The sequence below is a fragment of the Strix aluco genome, chromosome 7, assembly GCF_031877795.1.
Source record: "Strix aluco isolate bStrAlu1 chromosome 7, bStrAlu1.hap1, whole genome shotgun sequence".
Lineage (NCBI taxonomy): Eukaryota > Metazoa > Chordata > Aves > Strigiformes > Strigidae > Strix > Strix aluco.
This window is the reverse complement of record NC_133937.1, coordinates 41,710,786-41,730,865: the sequence shown is the minus strand read 5'-3', so window position 1 is coordinate 41,730,865 and position 20,080 is coordinate 41,710,786. Positions and strand designations below refer to the sequence as shown.

Here is a 20,080-nt window from a genome sequence, read left to right as displayed (position 1 = left end):
TCCTAATGACTTTGCAGAAATGTCCACGTGGGTAACACACCTTGATCTTCCAGAGGAAGTCACCATAAAGGAATATGGTGATTTGCAAGGATTTTATTGGCATACTCTCTTCACTCATTAAAGGAAAAAAAAAAATCTATTCTATGATTGTTGAGAATAACATCAGACTGTATAGGTCAAAAATTGACTGACATCACTCTGGACAAGCATTATTGAGACACACAAAGAGGCTGTTGTGCCTTTAAGCTTATGGTACATTGCAATGCAGTAAATGAAAAGCCACTATTATGAGGGGATGTTTATGTCAGTATCTGAAACAAATCTTCTTTTTACTAGGATAATACTGTCTTAAATTGTTAACTGTTGATCAGATAAACAACATGTGATAAAGATCCTATAATATCTTCTCATACAATTAATTTTAACCCTTTAATAACTTTACATATTATTACACATTACTGAGCCTTGTGGAAGCTTACACTAGCTGTAAATAACATCCCAACAGAGTTCTTGCATAAGCAGTAATGCAAAAATTCAGGATTAGATTTTAAATAATGTAGAGATTAGACGCTAAAATTTTCACAGGAGATAATGTATCAGTCACTACCAGGAACTCACATCCTGCCTCCTTCCCACTCCTCACAAAGAAAGCCTTCTAGGCTTTGTGGTAAGAAGAAACTAGTTTGATCTCAATGGTCAGACTGTAGATTTAAGTGATGTTTCACGCAGTACAGCATACAGAGAACCTCTGTGGTGATGTACTACCAAGACAAAGGTGACACCATTTCAAAGACACAGCATGCACAAGACATACTTCTAGTTGTCCTTCAGTCCTCAGGCAGGATTAGTGAGAAGCAGCAGAATGGCCCCAACACCCCCACTTCATCCCCTTGACCTTTGCAGCAGGTAGCTGAAACAAATGGCCTTTGGGTAAGGGGAACATTTAAAACAGCGCTACCCATCTCCTCTCCTATGCCTCAGAGACATAAAGCGCAAAATAAAGCAATTTACTACAAAATGATTACCTGAATCTAGCGACAAGATGACATGGAGTACGTTTATGAAGCTGGTGCAGACGGGTGGAGCCCCTCCTTCAAACCCCATCCTGCAGTGGGACTTACCAGGCACAATCTCTGCTGTGCTCCCCAGATCTGAATTTGCCCCTCGTTGGACAGACGTGATGGCTATTAGCTGGGATGGAGTACAGCTGCTTCAGAGCCACCCGGGGCTCTTCACGAATGGCTGGAGCACTTTTACCTGATCTTGAAACACCCATGTTAGAAAGAATGGGACTTCAAAGTATTAGCCCCTTTTCAATTTTTGGTTCACTCACAGGAGGAAGGGAAAATCTTGAAAGGTCTCAACCTAAAAAAACCTGAATCATCACATAACTGGCCAGGAAGCTTTTCATACTTTTTAAAAAACTTTTTTTTTTTTTTTTTTTTTTCCTCTGAGAAGGAGCAATATAAAAATTATAGCCGATTTGAGATTCCTGGATTGTCATTTTGCATATTTTGCTTTGAAATGTCAAATTCTTCTCTCAAATTGGGACCGGGAAAAATTATATATTATGGCAAATCCTGTTCTGAGAAAGGTAAAATTGCCATCTGAATTATCAATATTAATAGGAGTAGATTTGTGGATACATCACGTGGACTGGAAAAATCAACGTTTCCTTTAATGATAAAATATAGTGGAGGCTTGTATCCAATCCAAATCTTTCAGAAATTATGTTCTCCACTACCACTGTGTGAGTCTTCCTCAGAAAGACGGATGAACAGAAGCTTCTTGCCTATTTATTACCTCTTTGCTACAGAAATAACACAGGAAGTACCACGAGGGAGATGGAAGTCTAACAAGCTGCACACGCTTATTCCAAGTTGATGAGTAATTAAGGGTGTGTTTTCTGAACCCTCTTAAAATTAATACTGATGTCTACGCTGATTTGAAGTAAAACAGGGACTTTCAAACCAGATCCATTTGCTTGTAAAGCGATCTTAATGCAGAGAGGTCTGAAGAAGCCGGAAGAAAGAGAAACAAATTAAAAATCTAAGTCTGCCAAAGAGCTTTACATGTATGCCTACATCATAAGGTTACAACCCAGGATAAAATGTACTGAACACCTTTATCTCAATGGCTTCATGGCAGAGGTCCCATGAAGAACCGAACTCAGGAGAACCTATGTTCTTCTTGCAAAGGGCAATTCAACAACTTGCTGACGAGTAAGTATTCAACTGTGGAAATACGTAATCATGGTTTTTATTTCTGCAATTTTTAATGCATGCAATTTTTAATGCATGTCTGAGTGGGATGGCATCAAATAGAAATAATCTCAAAAGGGATTTATTAAGTGATAATTATATATTCAGAAGCAGGAATGTGTTTAAAAAAGGGAAGAAATGGCATGGGCAGGGAAATGAGGGCTACGAAGTACACTGGAGTTAGTGGTAGTTTGCTTTGTTAATGGAATTTGGTTCAATTACTAAATACAGTTGAAAAATTTAGTCTGGAAAGAGACTTTGTTCTGGTACGTGGCTTTCAAATTGGAGGATTTCTTTAACTAAAGGCTGCACATATTTTTACTCTTTCTCAAGCCACTGGGTTTATTTCCATTAAACATTACTAATATCTTGTTTTATTTAAGGCAACTTCACCTGGATCTTGAAAAGCAAGAATGAATAAAGTTTTTAACAGGTCAAAAAGTTGAAACTCTTGAGATACTCCATCCCTGAGTGTTACTACTGATAAGGGTAGTGGGTTTTGCCATATACTACACTATCAAGGCATGACAGGGTCCTGGGCCCATTAGCCACTTAAAGCAGAGGTGTCTGAACTACTTCCCAGTGGAGTCAGTGACTACCATTCCTACCCTAAACCTCTGAAGGAAAGCTCTTCCTCTCCCCTAGAAAAGCAGGACATTGCGTATGAGTTTCCAGTGGAGCTGAACAAAGCAGAGCAGCTTCCAGCCACTGCAAGGCCATAAAGCAGCACTGTGTGGCGTGACGATGGATGCGGAGTGACACCGTGTCCTGCCGCTGACACGCAAACCAGCCTGTCCTGTGGGAAGATGCTGCATGAACCGGGCCCTATGAAGGGAGATGCAGTAGCCTTCTTTCACCCAGAAAGCTCTTGTACCATTGTTACATACAAAACCTCAAGCCACATAATCTGAAGATTTCTACCTGTCACTACACAACAATTTAGATAAGGTGGCCTTCACTATAAAGGAAACAGAAGTGATTGAGATTTGAATTACACACCAAACAACTTAATGCAACAGCAAACTACTGTCTACACAAAGGTGTCTGCTTCCTGACTCACCAGTGGCCTATCACAAACCATCCTCCTTAAGTACTACCCGGTTTACCACTAGTCAGTGGTAAGGAGGTGTCACTGTAAACTTGATAGCAATGACAGGGTTTTTCTTCTGTCAACACTAGATGTGTGTCCAAATCCAAATAAAAATAAGGTTTTTCTTTTTTCACAAAATATCAATCTTGGTTCCTTAGTGTACTTTTCTCCCACTTTTGAGAATGACTATTTTCAGATAAAAATCTATTAAACACATTTTTCAAATGTTTTAACATAGCAGCACACATATCCAGAGATTGTGTGTATTCCGATCATCAACTCTTTCTGTATTTCTGACTCCAACTCAAGAATAAAATTTGCCATTGCAACAGGAGTTCCTGTTCCTTATCTTCAGATGGATACCACGTTTTTTCTTCTCAATTTTGTTTTTGATAAGCAAGCAAAATATCATTCTATACTACACAGTGTATCCTTGAAAAGATTCCTTCTGTGCTTCCATTTATGACCATGAAAATAAGTATACATATGCTTTTGATATACTGCTGCAAGTATTCAAAGCACAAGCTTTTGTTTCCCTGCTCTTCTTTTATTTTATACCATCAATGGGTGCCTTTCAAATACTAGTGCATAATTTGTTCATAGATGTTAACATTTGGTATCCTGGTAAACAACCAGGAATAAACCAAAATGTAAAAAAAAATGCATCTTTTTTCCAGGTACATCTATTTCTTCTAAAATAACATAATTCTTAGATGGAGAGAAAGATATTTTATAGCATACACCCAGGTGATATTTTGCCTCAGTTGAGTTGATGAGTTTCTATACTAGATGTAAGCAGAAAAAAAAATTAATAGGTGGCTTTAGTCAAATATTCATTACAGACTTTCACTATGCATTACAATACTCCATTTAATTATTCCAATTACACCTGCTTTTATAAAAATAATTTTCAAGGCAGGGTATCATTAAGGGTTAGTTATATGTGTGGTTCCCTAGCTACTGTCCCTGCAACAGGACGAGCCCCCTTGTGCTGACTTACAACAAACCTTAAAGACAAGCACACAGCGAGCGCCACCCGCATCCTGACCCAAACGCTGCCGGCGCTACGGGGGCAAACCCTGGGCACTGGCAAAAGGTTTGGCAACAGCTCTCAGGGTCTGTTCTCGATGAGTACGTCATCAAGCAGAAATTAACCTGCACTCCTATTAGACAGACGGTTGTTAAACCTGGGAAGGGTGCAGCAGCTACCTGGGACCTGGCATTAGCATCTCATTAACTGTGAGCCACTGTCAAGACAATTTTCCTACGTGCATCTAAATAAAGTCTCAGCCTCTTGAACCGGCCAAGCTTGAGGAAAGCTGCAAGGGCTCCCTTCAGGCAATTCTGGCTGCTTCGAGCACTGCTCCTCGTGCTGCCAGGCACCCAGCAGCCCTCGACAAAGGACTCGCGTCCTCCAGGAGCTTCCTTCTCACCCCTCCACGCCCCCCACTCAGTACACAGGACTAGTCCCTGAACCAGAGCCGCTCAGAAATGGAGCTTGCCCTCAGACGCCCCCGTGTCCTCAACGCTAGCCCACGGGCCAGTTGGTGCATCCCCAGCAGCGAGTGGCCACCAGCGGGCAGAGGGGGGCTCGGTGGCCCCAGGGCCACTGTGCCCGCAAGGTGGGGCACGGCCGGCATGGCAGCAGTCAGCGCCGGGCTGGAGACGGGCGCTGCTGGCACCGCCGTCACCCGCCGTCACCCGGCGCCAGCTGAGCCTCCCAGCTGCCAGCCGCTGCCATGCAAGGCGTCAAACATACCCTCCGAACAATCACAGCAGCAGAGCCCAGCTTATAGACTGCATTATTAATTAATGACGCTCGGCCCTATTAGAAAGCGCAAGATAATTATATTTAATTTGTGTACGTTTTAATTACGGCCCTAGCAGTGCCAAATTTGATCAACGTATCATCTTTTCTGTTCTGCTCTGTAACCGTGTTTGTATTAATTTGCATCTGAAACAGGAGGAGCTGCTAAGCCCTACTGGGTATAGAGCTCCTTTTCGTTTTTAAACAGTACCATCTTTCACACCGTGCTGCTGCGCGAGACCTCTGCCCGCTGACAACAGTGTTGTCCTTTCCTGTAGCCACAAATTAAAAGCAGGTTTATGACCACATGCTGCTAGACCCTCCAGGGCCCCAGAGAAGGCAGCCAGAGAACAATTCATTCACTCATCTCTCCCCTTATCTGTGATGGAAGTAGAAACAATTGCATCATTTAATTTACTATTGCAACGAGGATATGGCTCATTGGCCCCTCGTTGTTTTGAAGATGGATTTAATTAACCTCCTATGAATCTTGCCAATAAGTGTGGCAGCATCAGCATGGAATGGAAGATGTCAAAATATCAGCTGCAGGGACAGGTAATCAGTATTTCTCAAGCTAGCTCTGCTGAGAGGACTTAGGAGTACAGAGTTTTGGCCCCAGCAGAAAGCTAAGGAACGTACTGAGTTAATACCCTACTGACTTACCTCTGGGAATCCAAGCTCACATTCGACTTACACTACTGAGAAAAAGAGAGGTAATTGAATAATTCCTAATAGCCACATATATCTTTAATGCAGAAGCCATTCGCAATCACTGGAAAATAAATAATTGCAATTAACTACACTGTTAAGTAAATATACAGTCCCTTGGGGAAGCAATCTGCATGCTTTTATAAGTCTGGCTACAATATGAAACTCATCACAACGTCTATGAGAGTAATTTATAACGAACATTTAGCAGGTGCCTCAGATGGGTTACTGCAATTTACATTCATTAATAAACCTGTCCTTATTAGACCTGAAGTTTTATGCATTTTAATTTAATAAATCTTTATTACATTTTCATTTTACAAAGGATTTTGTTTCCAATATTTCCTAGAATCAGTTTACCTTGTAAAGAAAGTTAAAATCTTTATGAGACGAAGTTATTTAGAAGGAACTATTTGAGCAGATAAAACCAATCCAGGATCTTACGTACATTTCTGACCGGAATGAAAACACGATCTGAAGCTTGTAAGCTATTAAGAATAATGTATTCCATGGTATGCAGGTTTACCTCAGAAATAAAGCAATGTCATTTTTCTTTTGTAAGGATGGCTGAATATCACTTTACTGAAGGAAGAAGGGAACCCTATTATGGTTTTAAACTACCAGCCACTATGGAGCAAAAGAACACATTAATTGAAGAACACAAGAAAGAAAGAACAATTCCTTTCATACACGAAAGAATGGGCTCTTTTACATGATTTGTAGCACTATACTAGAAGTTTTCCTCCCTAACTATTTAAAGATTTAATAAGACATAACGAGGTTTTGATAGTCCTGGTTCAGTCAACATTTTGTCATGCTTTAATTAATTTGCTGCTTTGTAAGAAGGGGTCTGCTTGTGGTAGCACTTGCACACCTGTGCCTCTGTATTCTGGCCTGCTGTACAAGCTGCTGGAAGAGGGTCTGTTCTTCTCTCACCAACCACAATTCACTATTCTTCAGTGCAGCAATTAGCCAAAAGACACATACCTCATCTCAGAAACACCTAAAGAGGTTTGGGGGTTTTTTTGTTTGTGAGATTTTGAGAGGTTTGGGGGCGTAATTGTAATGTTAAAACACTGTGTGAAATGGCACTTTCGTTGATCTAAAAGGATGCATTAATCAGCTTCAGCTCTTGCAGAAAAGACAGAAGTTTAGACTTACAAACATTGATATAAGCCTATAATAGGTAGAAATAGGTTTGTTAGCTGTTGACAGTTTTCATTGCATCAGTATTTCCAACCCTTCCAAATATATTCAACAACTCATGACTACAGAGCAATAAGGTTGAGATCAGCCTCAAAACTTGCACGAATCACCTGAAAATGTGTATTATTGCTACATGTATGTTCAGTATCTACTCTGGCATCACACAATAGACTATGAAATGTGTACCAGACACAAGTTTCACCTCTTGCAGATTTTGGGTCTCTAAGGAGAATAACATAATCTAATTATATGCCCAAACACCAAAGGCTAGTACATAGGTGTTGAAGTTACACTTCATAACCCAGACTACTAGCAATTTTACATCACCAGTTCTTGACCACATTCTTTCTCATACTCCTACTATTTAGAAAAAGATTACTGTTCCATACATGTTTTCTTTCTTGTCTTAAGACCTAATTTCAATACTTGCTAAATAAGAACAGGAGAAGAGCTGTAGCCATTCCTGCTCTCCATATCTCAACCAGCAAATAGAGAGACGGGGTGGAGATGTGGAACCAGGTGCAGAACCTTTAGAGGCACGGAGAGAAAGGGAATGAGTGGGCTAGAGAGGAGACTGGGAGAACACCTACAGGTAAGATAAAAGTCTCAAAGAGAAACAAAAGGTCTTTTTCCACGGCCCCCAAGGTGGAAATCACATACCAATTCAGGCCTGGGATAAGCCAGCACCCAGGTACACACTGATGGCTGACAGCCGAGACAGGGAACCCTTCCCCAGGCAGTTAGTCCAACACACAGGTGTTTGGTTTACAGGCTCCTGCCCTTACTAGTTGTGAGCTCATTGCCACGTCTGATCCAGTTGCTGGAAAGGTTTCTTCCTTCTTCAACTACTGTCACTCCACGTCACTTCTCAAGCCTGTTGTGCAGAGGGCCTTGGGATGTCATCTGTTCACCTTCCTTCTTAAAACACACTTCTGCTTTCTGTTAGCAATTGCCCATTTCTCATTTGAGCCAAGACTTCTGCAATTTCAGCACCAAATCACTATGCAGTTATTCATTTTCTCATTCTGCTCCATGTGCAGAAGGAGGAATCAGAATTAAAGCAGTGAAAAGAAAAGACTGCCATCTTTTTTAATGTTTTGAGGCTAAAGACTTTTAAATAGAGGGGCTTCTCCATGCCCTAAAATGGTTTTACTGATGCCAAGCACCAGACAGCGGTGATGCCAATGACATACTTGAGACTTTCCATTTTACCAGTGAGAAAGGATCCAACTGAGAAGTTTTCAGCAGTCTTAGCTGTTCAGATAAACCAGATGTGTAGGCTGATACCCTGCGGTTCAGAAATGACTCGGCATGAGGACAGCGTGCTGGGCTGCACTAGGAGCTGCCCGCAGGGTGAGGGAGGGGACCCCTCTCCTCTATTCCAGGCATGGGCCTGGAGTACTGGGTCCAGTGTACAAGACGTGGGCATACTGGAGAGAGTCCAGAGCAAGACCACGAAGGTGACGAATGGACTGAAGCATCTCTCATATGAGGAGGTGCTGAGAGAGCTGGGACTGGTCAGTCTGGAGAAGGCTCTGGGGGATCTTCTTCATGTCCATAAGCACCTGGTGGGAGGGGATGCAGAATTCAGAGCCAGGCTCTTTTCAGTGGTGCCCAGGGACAGGACAGGAGGCAATGGGCGCAAGTGGAAATGCAGGAGGTTCCCTCCGAGCGTGAGAAAACACTTTTCCACCCTGAGGATGACCAAGCACTGGCACAGGTCGTCCAGAGAGGTTGTGGAGTCTCCAGCTGTAGGGATATTCTAAACTGAACCAGACACAGTCCAGTACAACCCGATCCAGGTGACCCTGCCTGAGCAGGGGGTTGGACTAGATCTCAAGAAGCTCCTCCCAAACTAAACAACCTGCACTCTATGATTAGGTCTGTCTGAAGATCAGTCTGTCAGTCAGGTGTGAACCAGCATGAGCAGACAGGTTCATAGTCTAGTCAAAAGAGTAAAACCAACTCAGTGATTTCCAACCATAATTCAGGATCTATGAACTTGAAAAAGCACATGTCCTAAGCACAGGTTTCCAATACATATTCTTTTCTATTTCTGAAAATGCCTTCTAGTTCCCCATTACAGATTTGAAACATCAGCTATTTTGTAAATACTGCAGCCAACACAGTCCCTGTGCGATCTTTGTGATCATTAATGTTGTATTTTCCTTTATCAGTGTTTCTCGGCAAGTGCATTACTATGCTGAAATGGTTTCAAAGAACATAATTTGCATAATCTCCACTTTAAACATTTTCCAACTTAATGATTTTTCAACTGTAATCACATTTTCTGCCATATTAATGGAATATTTGTGGTCACAAACCCCAGTATCACCAGATTATTTCAAATCACTGAAACAGATTATGTTTATAAGGAAATAAGAATGAAAATTGTAGTTATGGAAATTATAAAATGCTTAAAATAGTAAGTATCATTACCATATGGATTCACTATAGAAAAATGTTTCTAAGTTTTTGTTTTAATTTAGGAAATTGCTGAGGAAAAGATATAGTGATAGCTAGAAGAAATGTCATATAAAAAGTTTGTTTTCTGAAAATAATCTTAAAATAAACTGTGTTAAAGAGAACAATATTCCAAAAATACAGAACATGATTTAAAAATAGTTCAGTGCTTCAGATGCCATGCTATGCTGCCTAGAACTCCTGTCGTACAGCAGATGGTTCACTTATCCTGCGCTGAAGAATTCAGCAGCACCTCCAAGAGCTGGACCACTTGACTATGAATTAAATGGATGCAGCTGAGATCTTAAATGCCCATGTCACCACTGTCTAGAAAAGGTAACAATGTCTAGTTTGGTTTTGGATAGGGAGGCAGAATTGCATATGCCCACACTTACTTCTTCATGCTATGTCAGTATTTTTAATACAACTAAACATTAGGAATTTCTCCTGGAACGCTCACTTGTCAAAGCAAAAAAAAGTCAGAATTGTAAAAAAAGAAATGACTGCTGTGTTTGTAACATGAATGTGCAATTCTTACATGCACTTTTCCTGATGTGTTCAAAGCATCTTCTGCAAATAATATTTAGTTGAAAAAAATACACACACACACGCATATATTTGCATCTGACAAGACAGCCAGATGATTAGTGATGACACCAATATTGCAAGAGGACAGCAAGAGCCTCATCCTGCCAGATGAGCAGTTTTTGTTCAGGGAAGCACACCTATAAAGACAAGAACGTAATCAAATCTCCACATCCACCCACAGCCTGACCACCTCACTGAGAACCAGGTTTCCAAATCAGTGCTAATTGCCTAATTAGCTATTAATCTTTTTGATGACCATTACTAAGGGGTCATTTGTTGGCTGGAGTTTGCAAGATCCCAGTTACTACACAAAACACAGGACTCCATAATGAAAAAGTTTGACTTAAGATATTTCTTCAGATTTGAGTAAGATCTAAATCAATTACTTCAACATATAAAGCTGTTCATCAGCTTTTTTTTGAACAAAAGATGTTTGCTCAAAGGAGGGAGAGAGAGAGAGTCTTACAGAAGGAGGCCTGTGTTTTGCAGATGAACACGCCATAGCACAAGCACACCTGATAAAAAGATATGATGCCACTGCTGTCTTTTTCAACGTGGAAGACCACACTGTGCCAAGACTGTATGATCAGATGAAAATGATGTGATTCATTGCAGCATCAGCAACGTGGCAGGAGCTAAAAAGTCATGCTAGAATGAAGATGTTCCTATTTTACTGAAAAATATAAAGTCAAATGGTCAGAGGTGGCTGAGAGGCACAATGCAAATGAATGATGTAGCCAGACAGGCAACTTCTTTATGAGCAGTTATTACCTTTTAAAAAACATTTAATCAGCGATTCCAGTTATGGCTTATCAAATGGCTGCTTGGCAGAGGTCTAGAAAGGAAGTGTCTCGGCTGAATGTAACCCATTAAGTACACAGGGTAGGTGAACAAGCATGAATTCCTAGCTTTAAGATGAGGACTTTGCTTCTTATTCTGCAGATAGAGCTTGAAAGCCTTTTGTAGGCCAAAATGACTGGAATCTCCAAACAGCATTTCTGTTGCCACCTTTAGAAATGTTCATATATGATACACTTCATCCCTCTCCAGCTTACCAAGCTACTATCAACTCTAGCAAAATGTCCTTTAGTGAGAGAAAAATGAAAACTGGTTTTTCTGGATACAAGTGAAGGTTATGGTTTATCTTGAGCAAATGCATTTTGTGATTAATAGGACTTTCTCCTAAAGACCTACGGTTTGCATACTGAACTTTCTATTCCTGAGCTGCAATTCTTGGAATTGACGAGCACACCATTATCCTTCTTCTTTTATTGGAAGTACAAGGAACTTTAAGAGACTTTTGAATCAGCAGTCTCAGCCAGAAACAGGTTTTTATTCCAAAACAGTCAAAATAAGCCCGGTTTCTTAAGCCTAATTGTATTTTCCTAAGATGGACAAATAGGATTAGTAAGGTTCATAGGTAAACATTTCAATGGATAACTAATTTTTTTAAAGAACACGAAAACAGAGTAGTTCTCAAAGATTAACCGACAGTTACTATGGCCAGCTGACAGCAAAAATACTCCTCCTTGGTCTAAACCCACCTAACACTTGAATGGTGATTTAAATAAAGCAAGACTGGTAAACTGCCTCACTGAGATAGAAGGAAAAGGAGAAATATTTCCACCGATGACCACAGACAAGGCTGAGAGCTGTGGTGCTCCGTGCTGGTGCGGGCTGTAGAGAGAGGAGGCAGCTCTCGACCAACGCGCCGCATCAACCACCGAGTTCCAGCAAGTGCTTGGACGAACAAGAACAGGAGCGCTCTTTTTTTAAAAACATCTGCTCTAACAAACAAAGGGGAAAGGGCACCTCTGCATGCTAAAGACACAAACTGACAGCCCACGCAGGATGCCAGCGCGTAGGCAGCACTACAAATTTACTGATGGGGGTCACGACCCTCCCACTTGCACTTCCACAGATCCATGTGAATGAGGAGGCAAGGAGAGATTTATGGGACCGATTCTGCCTCCACATTTACACTAGCAAGTGTTTGTAGAGTTTACAGAAAATATTAGATCCTAATAAGCTGTTTCAATTAGAAAATTTTAAAAATATACATATAAATGGTAAAAGTGGAGATTAGCATGGCCTTGGAGCCATGACAGCATGAAACCCTGTGTGGTCCACAGCAGTCACAGCAGGTGACAAGCTGCTGGCTCTCAGGGACAGACAGAAGAGAATTAACTTACTTCTTCCATGCATTCACGCACAGGAACTTCATTTCTATGATTTCCCATATCAAACAAAAAGAAGCTACCCTCCTCAGTTCTCTGTAATAAAACCCCTCACTTATCAGTTTTCTTCCTACCCTTAATGTCCTTCAGAGATTTTAGTATCCTAGTTCTATTAAGCTGACAGCCAAATAGTCTTGTTTAATTTCCGAACCTCCAAGCATTTACCTTATTACCTTTTTTGAAGAACCAGAACACTGATTCATAGTAATTTTTACATTTCTGGAATAGTCTTCAACTTCAGCCTACAGTATACCTCATTGCTGCCGCAGATTTCTTTAAAGTCACCTCATCAAATCCCTTTTCAATTCAATTATAGAATATAATTTCCAGAAATAGAAAAACTACCTTTGTCACACACACTACTATAAATTTGCAATGTATTTCTGATAACCACAAAAATTACAGTGACCTATCTGTATAATCTTTAAAACATGGGGAGAGCAGAACTTCTGGAAAAATTATAGGAGAACCATCTCCTGCACAAAGAAACATCACAAATTCATGTTTCTATGAAATGCTGCAACAATACCTGTATTAGAGACCTTGCAGAGAAGCTGATGCATAGTAGAATTCATAGTCAAACTAATATAAAAGGTTATAGTAATTTTGTGTATGTTGTAAACACTTCTATAACATGCAGGGAATAGATGTGCTGGGAGATACCTGGAAGCAATGGACAAATAATTAGAATGCTGTGCCACCCAAAAAATCTAGCATTTATAAAAAAATTCAGTAGGTAAATCTTTGAATTCAAACAGCAGCAAAATACTTGGCCAGCTTTGCATATGTAGGATTAACTGAATTTAGCTGACCGTCAGAAAAAAAAAAAAAGGTCTTAGAGCATACCTTAAAATGATCAAAACCTGAGGAAACGTAAATCTTTCTTTTGTATGTATTGCTTTACCAAATACAGTTCCTACTTAGTTTATTTTTGGAAACACTTCTGGCACGAAGGATGATGAACTGAAGATATTCAGCACTAAATGAGCAATTCAATGCCAGCAAGACCTATCCCACACTGCAGTGCACAAGGGTCTGTAACTGGCTGGCCTGAACGGGGCTACACGGACCTTCAGAAAGGTGGTGCCTTCTGAGAGGCTGGGCTGCTAACAGAAGATTTACAGTAACAAACTACACTGATGTAAACACCTTACAACTAGATCAGCCCAATCCAGAAACTATTCATATCCTCAAATCCACAGGTACAAGCAACAGTGCTCGCAGTTGCTCACGACGTATCAGTGCTGAATGCAATATATGACTGAATCACAATTGATTTCTGACAAAAAAAGCTGGGAGAAAATGGATTTTTTTTTTTTAAAAACAAATGATCATTAGTCTAACACGCCCAGATCTCAGAAAACATAAAATCTAAATTATATGGATTAAATACATCACTGGATTTGGGTGCAAAATCACCTGCATCCTCAGAATGCAGTTTCGGTATGAACGGTCACACTGTTCAAAGCTCCAGGCTCAAGTCTCAGATAACTCCACTGAGTTCCAAATTTGCCAGAAGACCTTAGCTTCTGCATAGCTTTCTTGATTTTTGTGGATGTTTTTTCTCTGCGGCCTTGCATCCCACAGTGGCTGCACCTCCCGGGCAAGCACAGCCAGGGCAGCTTCGTTAAGGGGTAGTGACACCCTGGCCCTACAGCACCCGAACTGTGACAGAGACCACGGGGTTGAGCTGCTGATGAGCTGTGCCGGTAACGAAGAAATGAGGCCATGTTTGTTCTTCAGCCTGTTGGCACCGTGAGCCAGAGTGGTGATCTGCCAGGGATCCAGCTACAGACAAACTTCTGAGGCTTATTGCTACAGCAACACCGAACCTTTAGAATTAACACTTAGTAGCATTTACACTTCTGTATGTTTATTTTTAGGAAAACAGTGGTTGGGGGCTTTGGCCTGTCCCAAGGAGAGGGTGGCATTAAGCACATCCTATGAGATCTCACAGCCAAAGCTGAGGTGGGGCGTCACCGGCCGAGACACCCTGACCTCCTCGATGCCTGGCACACACCCAGAGCATGCAACTGGCCCAGACTTCTGGAAAACCACTCGTGGTTCCAGGTCCTCTCATGCTCCCTGTATTTTGAATCACACATCAGCCCAAGAAAACCAGACTAAAATAGAACCTTATCACTGGCCCTTTTCAGGCTGAGGACAACTGCAAAATGCTTTAAATGGATGAGCTGCAGGTATTTCTTTGAACATCGTCATGCCAAGCTACAAATGATGCTCGAACTATAATTCAAATCTACTATAAAACAATTGTATTCACTATGCTTGTTATGCTACAGACATCCTATTTCTCTCTTGCCAGTTCATCCCTCTGGACAACGTGCTTGTTAATGCACACATGGATCTCAGAATCGCCAGAAGCCTTTACCTGGTTTATTGATCCCACCCCAGATTACTCCAACAACAGTAAAGCAGATTTTCCTAGCAAGGAAATCAATATGACTTTAGATTAAGGTTCCCATAAAATGTTTAATAAATTATATATTAATGATTTATTGTCTATTAATTATGAATTAATAAGCACAACATTTTTGGCATCTGATTTAGCACACTGCACTTCAGTGTCCGGACTCCACATCTGAAAGAGCTCTCAGATTCTCCCTTTCAATGGCTTAATTGAAAAATCCTTTAGAAATACATGTTATTCTTTGTGTTTGGTATAAGCATAGTCTACATTTCCACAACACATGTACTGCTCCTAGCATCTTCGTGTCCAAGCGTTCAGCACACTGTGGTCTCAAGAGGGAATTCAAAAGGTCAGCAAGAAAAGCAGAGATAAATTTAGTAATATATACAAAGGTGACAGGTCAATGGCTTAACCCTTAAAATTCCTAGTATTAACTGCACTGCTGAACAGTCAAAAGAACGGTTAATACCAGTTTGCACAGGCACGCATTTAAAACGCCAGAAGGGACCAGGATACTTTCCTACATGAGCACAGGCTAACACCGTGGCTGACACTGGGTGTTAGAGAAGCAGTCACCTGTGGCCATTTGTGTTTCTGTTCTGCCACTGCCAGTTGTGCGCAGCCTTGGTCAAGGCACTCTGCCCTCTACCAGCTTTGGAAAAATGGCACAGCTGAGAAACGCCATTTATAAACTAGTTTGGGAAGTGATTTGGGATTGGATCTTATATATCTTACATGCAATCAAACCATTAGGTCCCATCTAGAACAATTCTTCCTAGAAGTGGCCTGTAACTCTGCCCTTCCACATTATCCTTCAGAAGCTGATCTGTCTCCTAGAAGCCCAGACTTTACTGTCAAAACAGAGCGCTGTGTGCTTACTATTGATTCATACATGACTGTTCCAGTATAAGATGCTGTCAAAGACACACTGCCTGTACTATCACTTCTGTATAGTAAACTGCATGAGACAACCATTTCTCAAATCTTTTGGATCTTCTGACATACCAGTTTATGAACTGTACCAAATGCAGAAGACTACAAAACAAAATTAATATGTCTTTAACTGTGCATACGTAAATTACAACTGGAAGTTTCTAGATCCACTTTAATTATGTTTAATTAATGTTGCAAAGTAGCTGGGTGAAGTTCTGGTTAACGGGGTATGCTACTTCTCAAAAAAAGCAACAGAAAATATGTATTATTCTAATGCTTTTTACACTCACACATGCATGCCCCTTATCTAGGAAGAACGGGTAAATGAATTTGATTCATCTTCAAGTTACACCTTGTGTGCTCATATGCAAAATTAATTGACACTGGGAAAGCATTCACAAGATGAGAAGTCCTGGGTCAGGTCCCAGAATCAGCTGTACTCTGACTACCTGTTGGGCAGTCACTCAGAAGGCACCATCTGTGGCTAGTGACATTATTTTGTTAGAAGTGGATTGCTTTGAAACTCACAGATATGAACGTAGGAATCTTAATTCTATAGGTAATAAAGAAAGCACTCTCTGCAGTTTCAGTCCTGCAGACTGCGAGGGAGTTAGTAAGTTAGGAAGAACTTATAGTGCCCTTCATCAGTACTGGGTGTAAGAGATAATTATGCTGCAGCATGATTGATAGAGGTGCTCTCAGACAGGAGTGTTCTCAATAATACTATTGCACAGCTCGTGAATAATAAACAAACAGGCACAATATTTCAAAAACAAGTAATCTATAAACGTTGATGATAACTATGGCAACCACGGTGTAGCAGAGCAGGATTTAGCCCCTAATATATGCAGTACAAAGCTGCATATTCTGAATCTGTGACTTGAGTTTCATTTCAATTATGCTTTAAGTTTGTTGGTTAAATGATTGCAATGCATAATGGATTCCAAGAAGGAAGTTATTAGTTACATACGCAGTGCTGTAATGTCAAACTCCTGTTTTTCAACAGATGAAGGACTAATCATCACATCAGGAAGGAGAACTGCACCACACTGGGATGAGGGGTAGCCAGCCTCTGACACACAGGCCACTTAACTTCCTGCTGCTTCATTTACAAAATAAAAGCTTTTGGTTTAGAAGATACATGCCTATCCTCAAGGACACCAAAAAGACACTACAGTATCTCTGAGAATTAAAGTGGGAAAACCATGAGATTAAATTTGTTTTCAACCTGGATATTATTTCTGACCCCATGTTACCTGGAGCTGAGCTTTAGCAGTAAAGTCAAGGTAATCTCCACTCATGAAGAAAAAGGTCTACTGCATTCTTTTTGGCTGTATACAAGTCTTCCAGTCACCCTTCCACACTGAAATGCTACTGTCACAAAGGTTTGCACAGATGTCTGCTTGTATTTTCCAAGTGTGGAGTTCACCACTGACATTTAGGAAACATCTCTCTTTTTTTCCCCACAGAGCAGAAATATAAACCATCACTTACTGTGCCTGCAGTAAATGACTGTGAGATTCACTGTGAGCTGGAAACATACAGCAAAAGTCACAAACACACCACAGAAACGTGGCATCTTGTGCTGAAGCGGGAAGTGGTTTCAAACGCGGGATCTGCGTGCCTGCCAAAGGAAGACGCTCCTGTGTGCACTGGGCAGACTCCGGGTCTCATCTCAGAGAGGCACCCACATTTCTCCTTTCCACCCGCAGGATTGTGAACAGGCGGCCCCTGGACACTGCAGGCCACCGGCGTCTGCAGTCGGTACGTCACCACTGCTACTGAGCAGAAAGGCAGCTCCTCAGCTGGGGCTTTTTAATTGCTTCAGCAGATTCACAACACATTTTTAGTTACCTGTCAGATGTTCCTGTTAAAAGTATTCTTACTGTCAATATTAAGATCAGTTTGTTAAGTAATTTTTAGCTTTTCCACAGGAAAAAATATTTGAGAAATAAAACCTGGTAGGGTCCACAACAGAAGAAAAATAAAAGTCCTACCTCTACTACTGCTTTGGCATCCAGTCTAAAGTTGAAATCTCCAAAGACAAAATATGAAACTTTCTCAAACCGCTGATCTATAATTCTGGAAAACAAAACAAAACAAACCTGTCATTCAGCTTTACGTATATGCGAGGATGCACAAATACACACATCTTATCTTCCAAGAACAATCTCAGAAACAATTACTGGAACAATCGAAACTACCTGTTTATACTGGAACAATGTATTAACAATCTTTTTGGGCTGATTTTCTTTGTTTAGGCAATTCTATCTCCAATCCCAGTAAAATAACGCATCTGATTTCCCATCTGGCCGAAAGAGGAATTTGGAGGAAAGCAAGTTTGCAGCAGTTAGAGCAAATAATGCAGAAACCGACATTTGGGCATCACAGAAACCTTGAGGACATCATGGAGGTACTCAACATCTTTGAAAGTTTAAATATATGGCTTTGGGCTGGGCAGCTAAGAATTAGGAACCTCAAATTAGTGGCCAATTCAAAATACATCTACCTTTGAGTTTACTTATCTGCAAGATTGTGATCATAGTGTTTACCAGTGTTTGTCAGAACTCTAAGAACTGTATGAAAAGTGACATGTTAGGGCTAAGCATTAATCATCACAGCGGACAGAGATCGATCTACGAGGTTTCTCCCAGCTCAGTTACAGTTCTCTGAGAGACAGTTCTCTTGTTTTTGTTCAAAGAGGTTTTGTTTTGTTTTCATTTTCACCGAGGTTGCGGCTAACACCCAAAAGGTGGTATTTCCAGATGTGGAGTAAAGATTGGCTTTTTTTACAAGCCTTCGCTCAGTACTAAGCAGGGAGATAAGGCATTACCACTCACCTTTCAAATCTTGTATTCTTAAAGGTTGTTATTATATTATTAGTTTTTCTATTATTAATAACAATTGACTGGCACTCTTAATGTTCAATTCTACATGCTTCCTGAGATCTTGGCATTTGGAAATCCACCGATTCACGCTTAATTTCAAAACAGGAATCAATACAATTAATTTTCTATCAGTAGCTGAAGAAGGTATGAAATACCTGAAATGCGACTGCGACAGCTACAAAGAATATACACAGACAACACACACAAAAAGCTGCAATGGTGTACTAGATGTACAATATACAAGAAGTAAGGAACAAATGCAAGGCAATACCCTGTGTACATGCTGGGAATACATAAACATGTAAGCGTTACGATGCCAGAAACCCCAGCTGAGCCAGAGGCAGACACCCGTAGAGATAGGTAAAGGATTATAAAGTAATGCACACAGTAAGTAGGCTTCCTGGAACAATACTGCCCAGCAAGAGGCATTCATTTCAAATGGCTTCAAGAGTTTTAATATGTTACATCCATTTAGACTTTTCAAAGCTACAAAGAGACACAACATTGGGTTTACAGTGAGATACTGCTTCTCCTCTTCAAAACATCTCACATTTTTAGTCAATGGTAATCTATTATGCAAGTAATATTATTCCATTGAAAAATTAATGTGCATTGGACCTGAGGTAGTATATTGGGTTTGCGTGGCAAGGTTTTGGTAGTGGGGGGCTACAGGCGGGCTTCTGGGAGGGGCTCCCAGAAGCTTCCCCATGTCCGACAGAGCCAGGGCCAGCGGCTCCAAGCCGGACCTGCTGCTGGCCAAGGCCGAGCCCATCGGTGATGGTGGCAGCACCTCTGGGACAACGTATTTAAGAAGGGGAACAACAGCAACTGCAGCCGAAGAGAGGGGTGAGCAAAGGTGAGAGAACAGCCCTCAGACAGCCGGGTCAGTGAAGGAGGGGGAGGAGGTGCTGCAGGTGTCAGAGCAGAGATCCCCCGCAGCCCGTGGGGCAGCCCCTGGTGAGGCACCTCTGCCCTGCGCCCAGGGAGGGCACCGGGGGAGCAGAATCCACCCGCAGCCCAGGGAGGACCCCACGCCGGAGCAGGGGGATGTGCCCGAAGGAGCCTGTGACCCCGTGGGGAGCAGGGGAGGAGTGTGAGGAGTCCTCCCCCCGAGGAGGAAGGAGCAGCAGAGACAACGGGGGATGAACTGACCACAACCCCCATCCCTGTCCCCTGCGCCTCTGAGGGGGGGAGGAGGGAGAGAAATGGGGAGCAAAGCTGAGCCTGGGAAGAAGGGAGGGGTGGGGGCAAAGCGTTTGTAAGATTTGGGTGTATTTCTCATCATCGTACTCTGATTTGATTGATAAATTAAACTAATTTCCCCAAGTGGAGCCTGTTTTGCCCGTGACAGTAATTGCGGGTGATCTCCCTGCCCTTACCTCCACCCACGAGCCTTTCACTGTATTTCCCCTCCCCTGCCCAGCTGAGGAGGGGAGGGAGGGAGTGGCTTTGGGGGGCACCCGGCCGTCAG

At 41.6% G+C, this 20,080-nt stretch overlaps 1 protein-coding gene across 3 annotated transcripts in view; it reads right to left on the bottom strand.

Moving 5' to 3' along the window:
* Positions 1–20,080, bottom strand: part of INPP5A (inositol polyphosphate-5-phosphatase A) — a 251,249-nt gene that overhangs the window by 60,977 nt on the left and 170,192 nt on the right. For all 3 annotated transcript variants that reach the window (XM_074831614.1, XM_074831617.1, XM_074831616.1), the window contains exon 9: positions 17,719–17,803. In XM_074831614.1, coding sequence (XP_074687715.1) covers positions 17,719–17,803 — 85 coding nt within the window. The remainder of the gene's footprint in view (positions 1–17,718; positions 17,804–20,080) is intronic.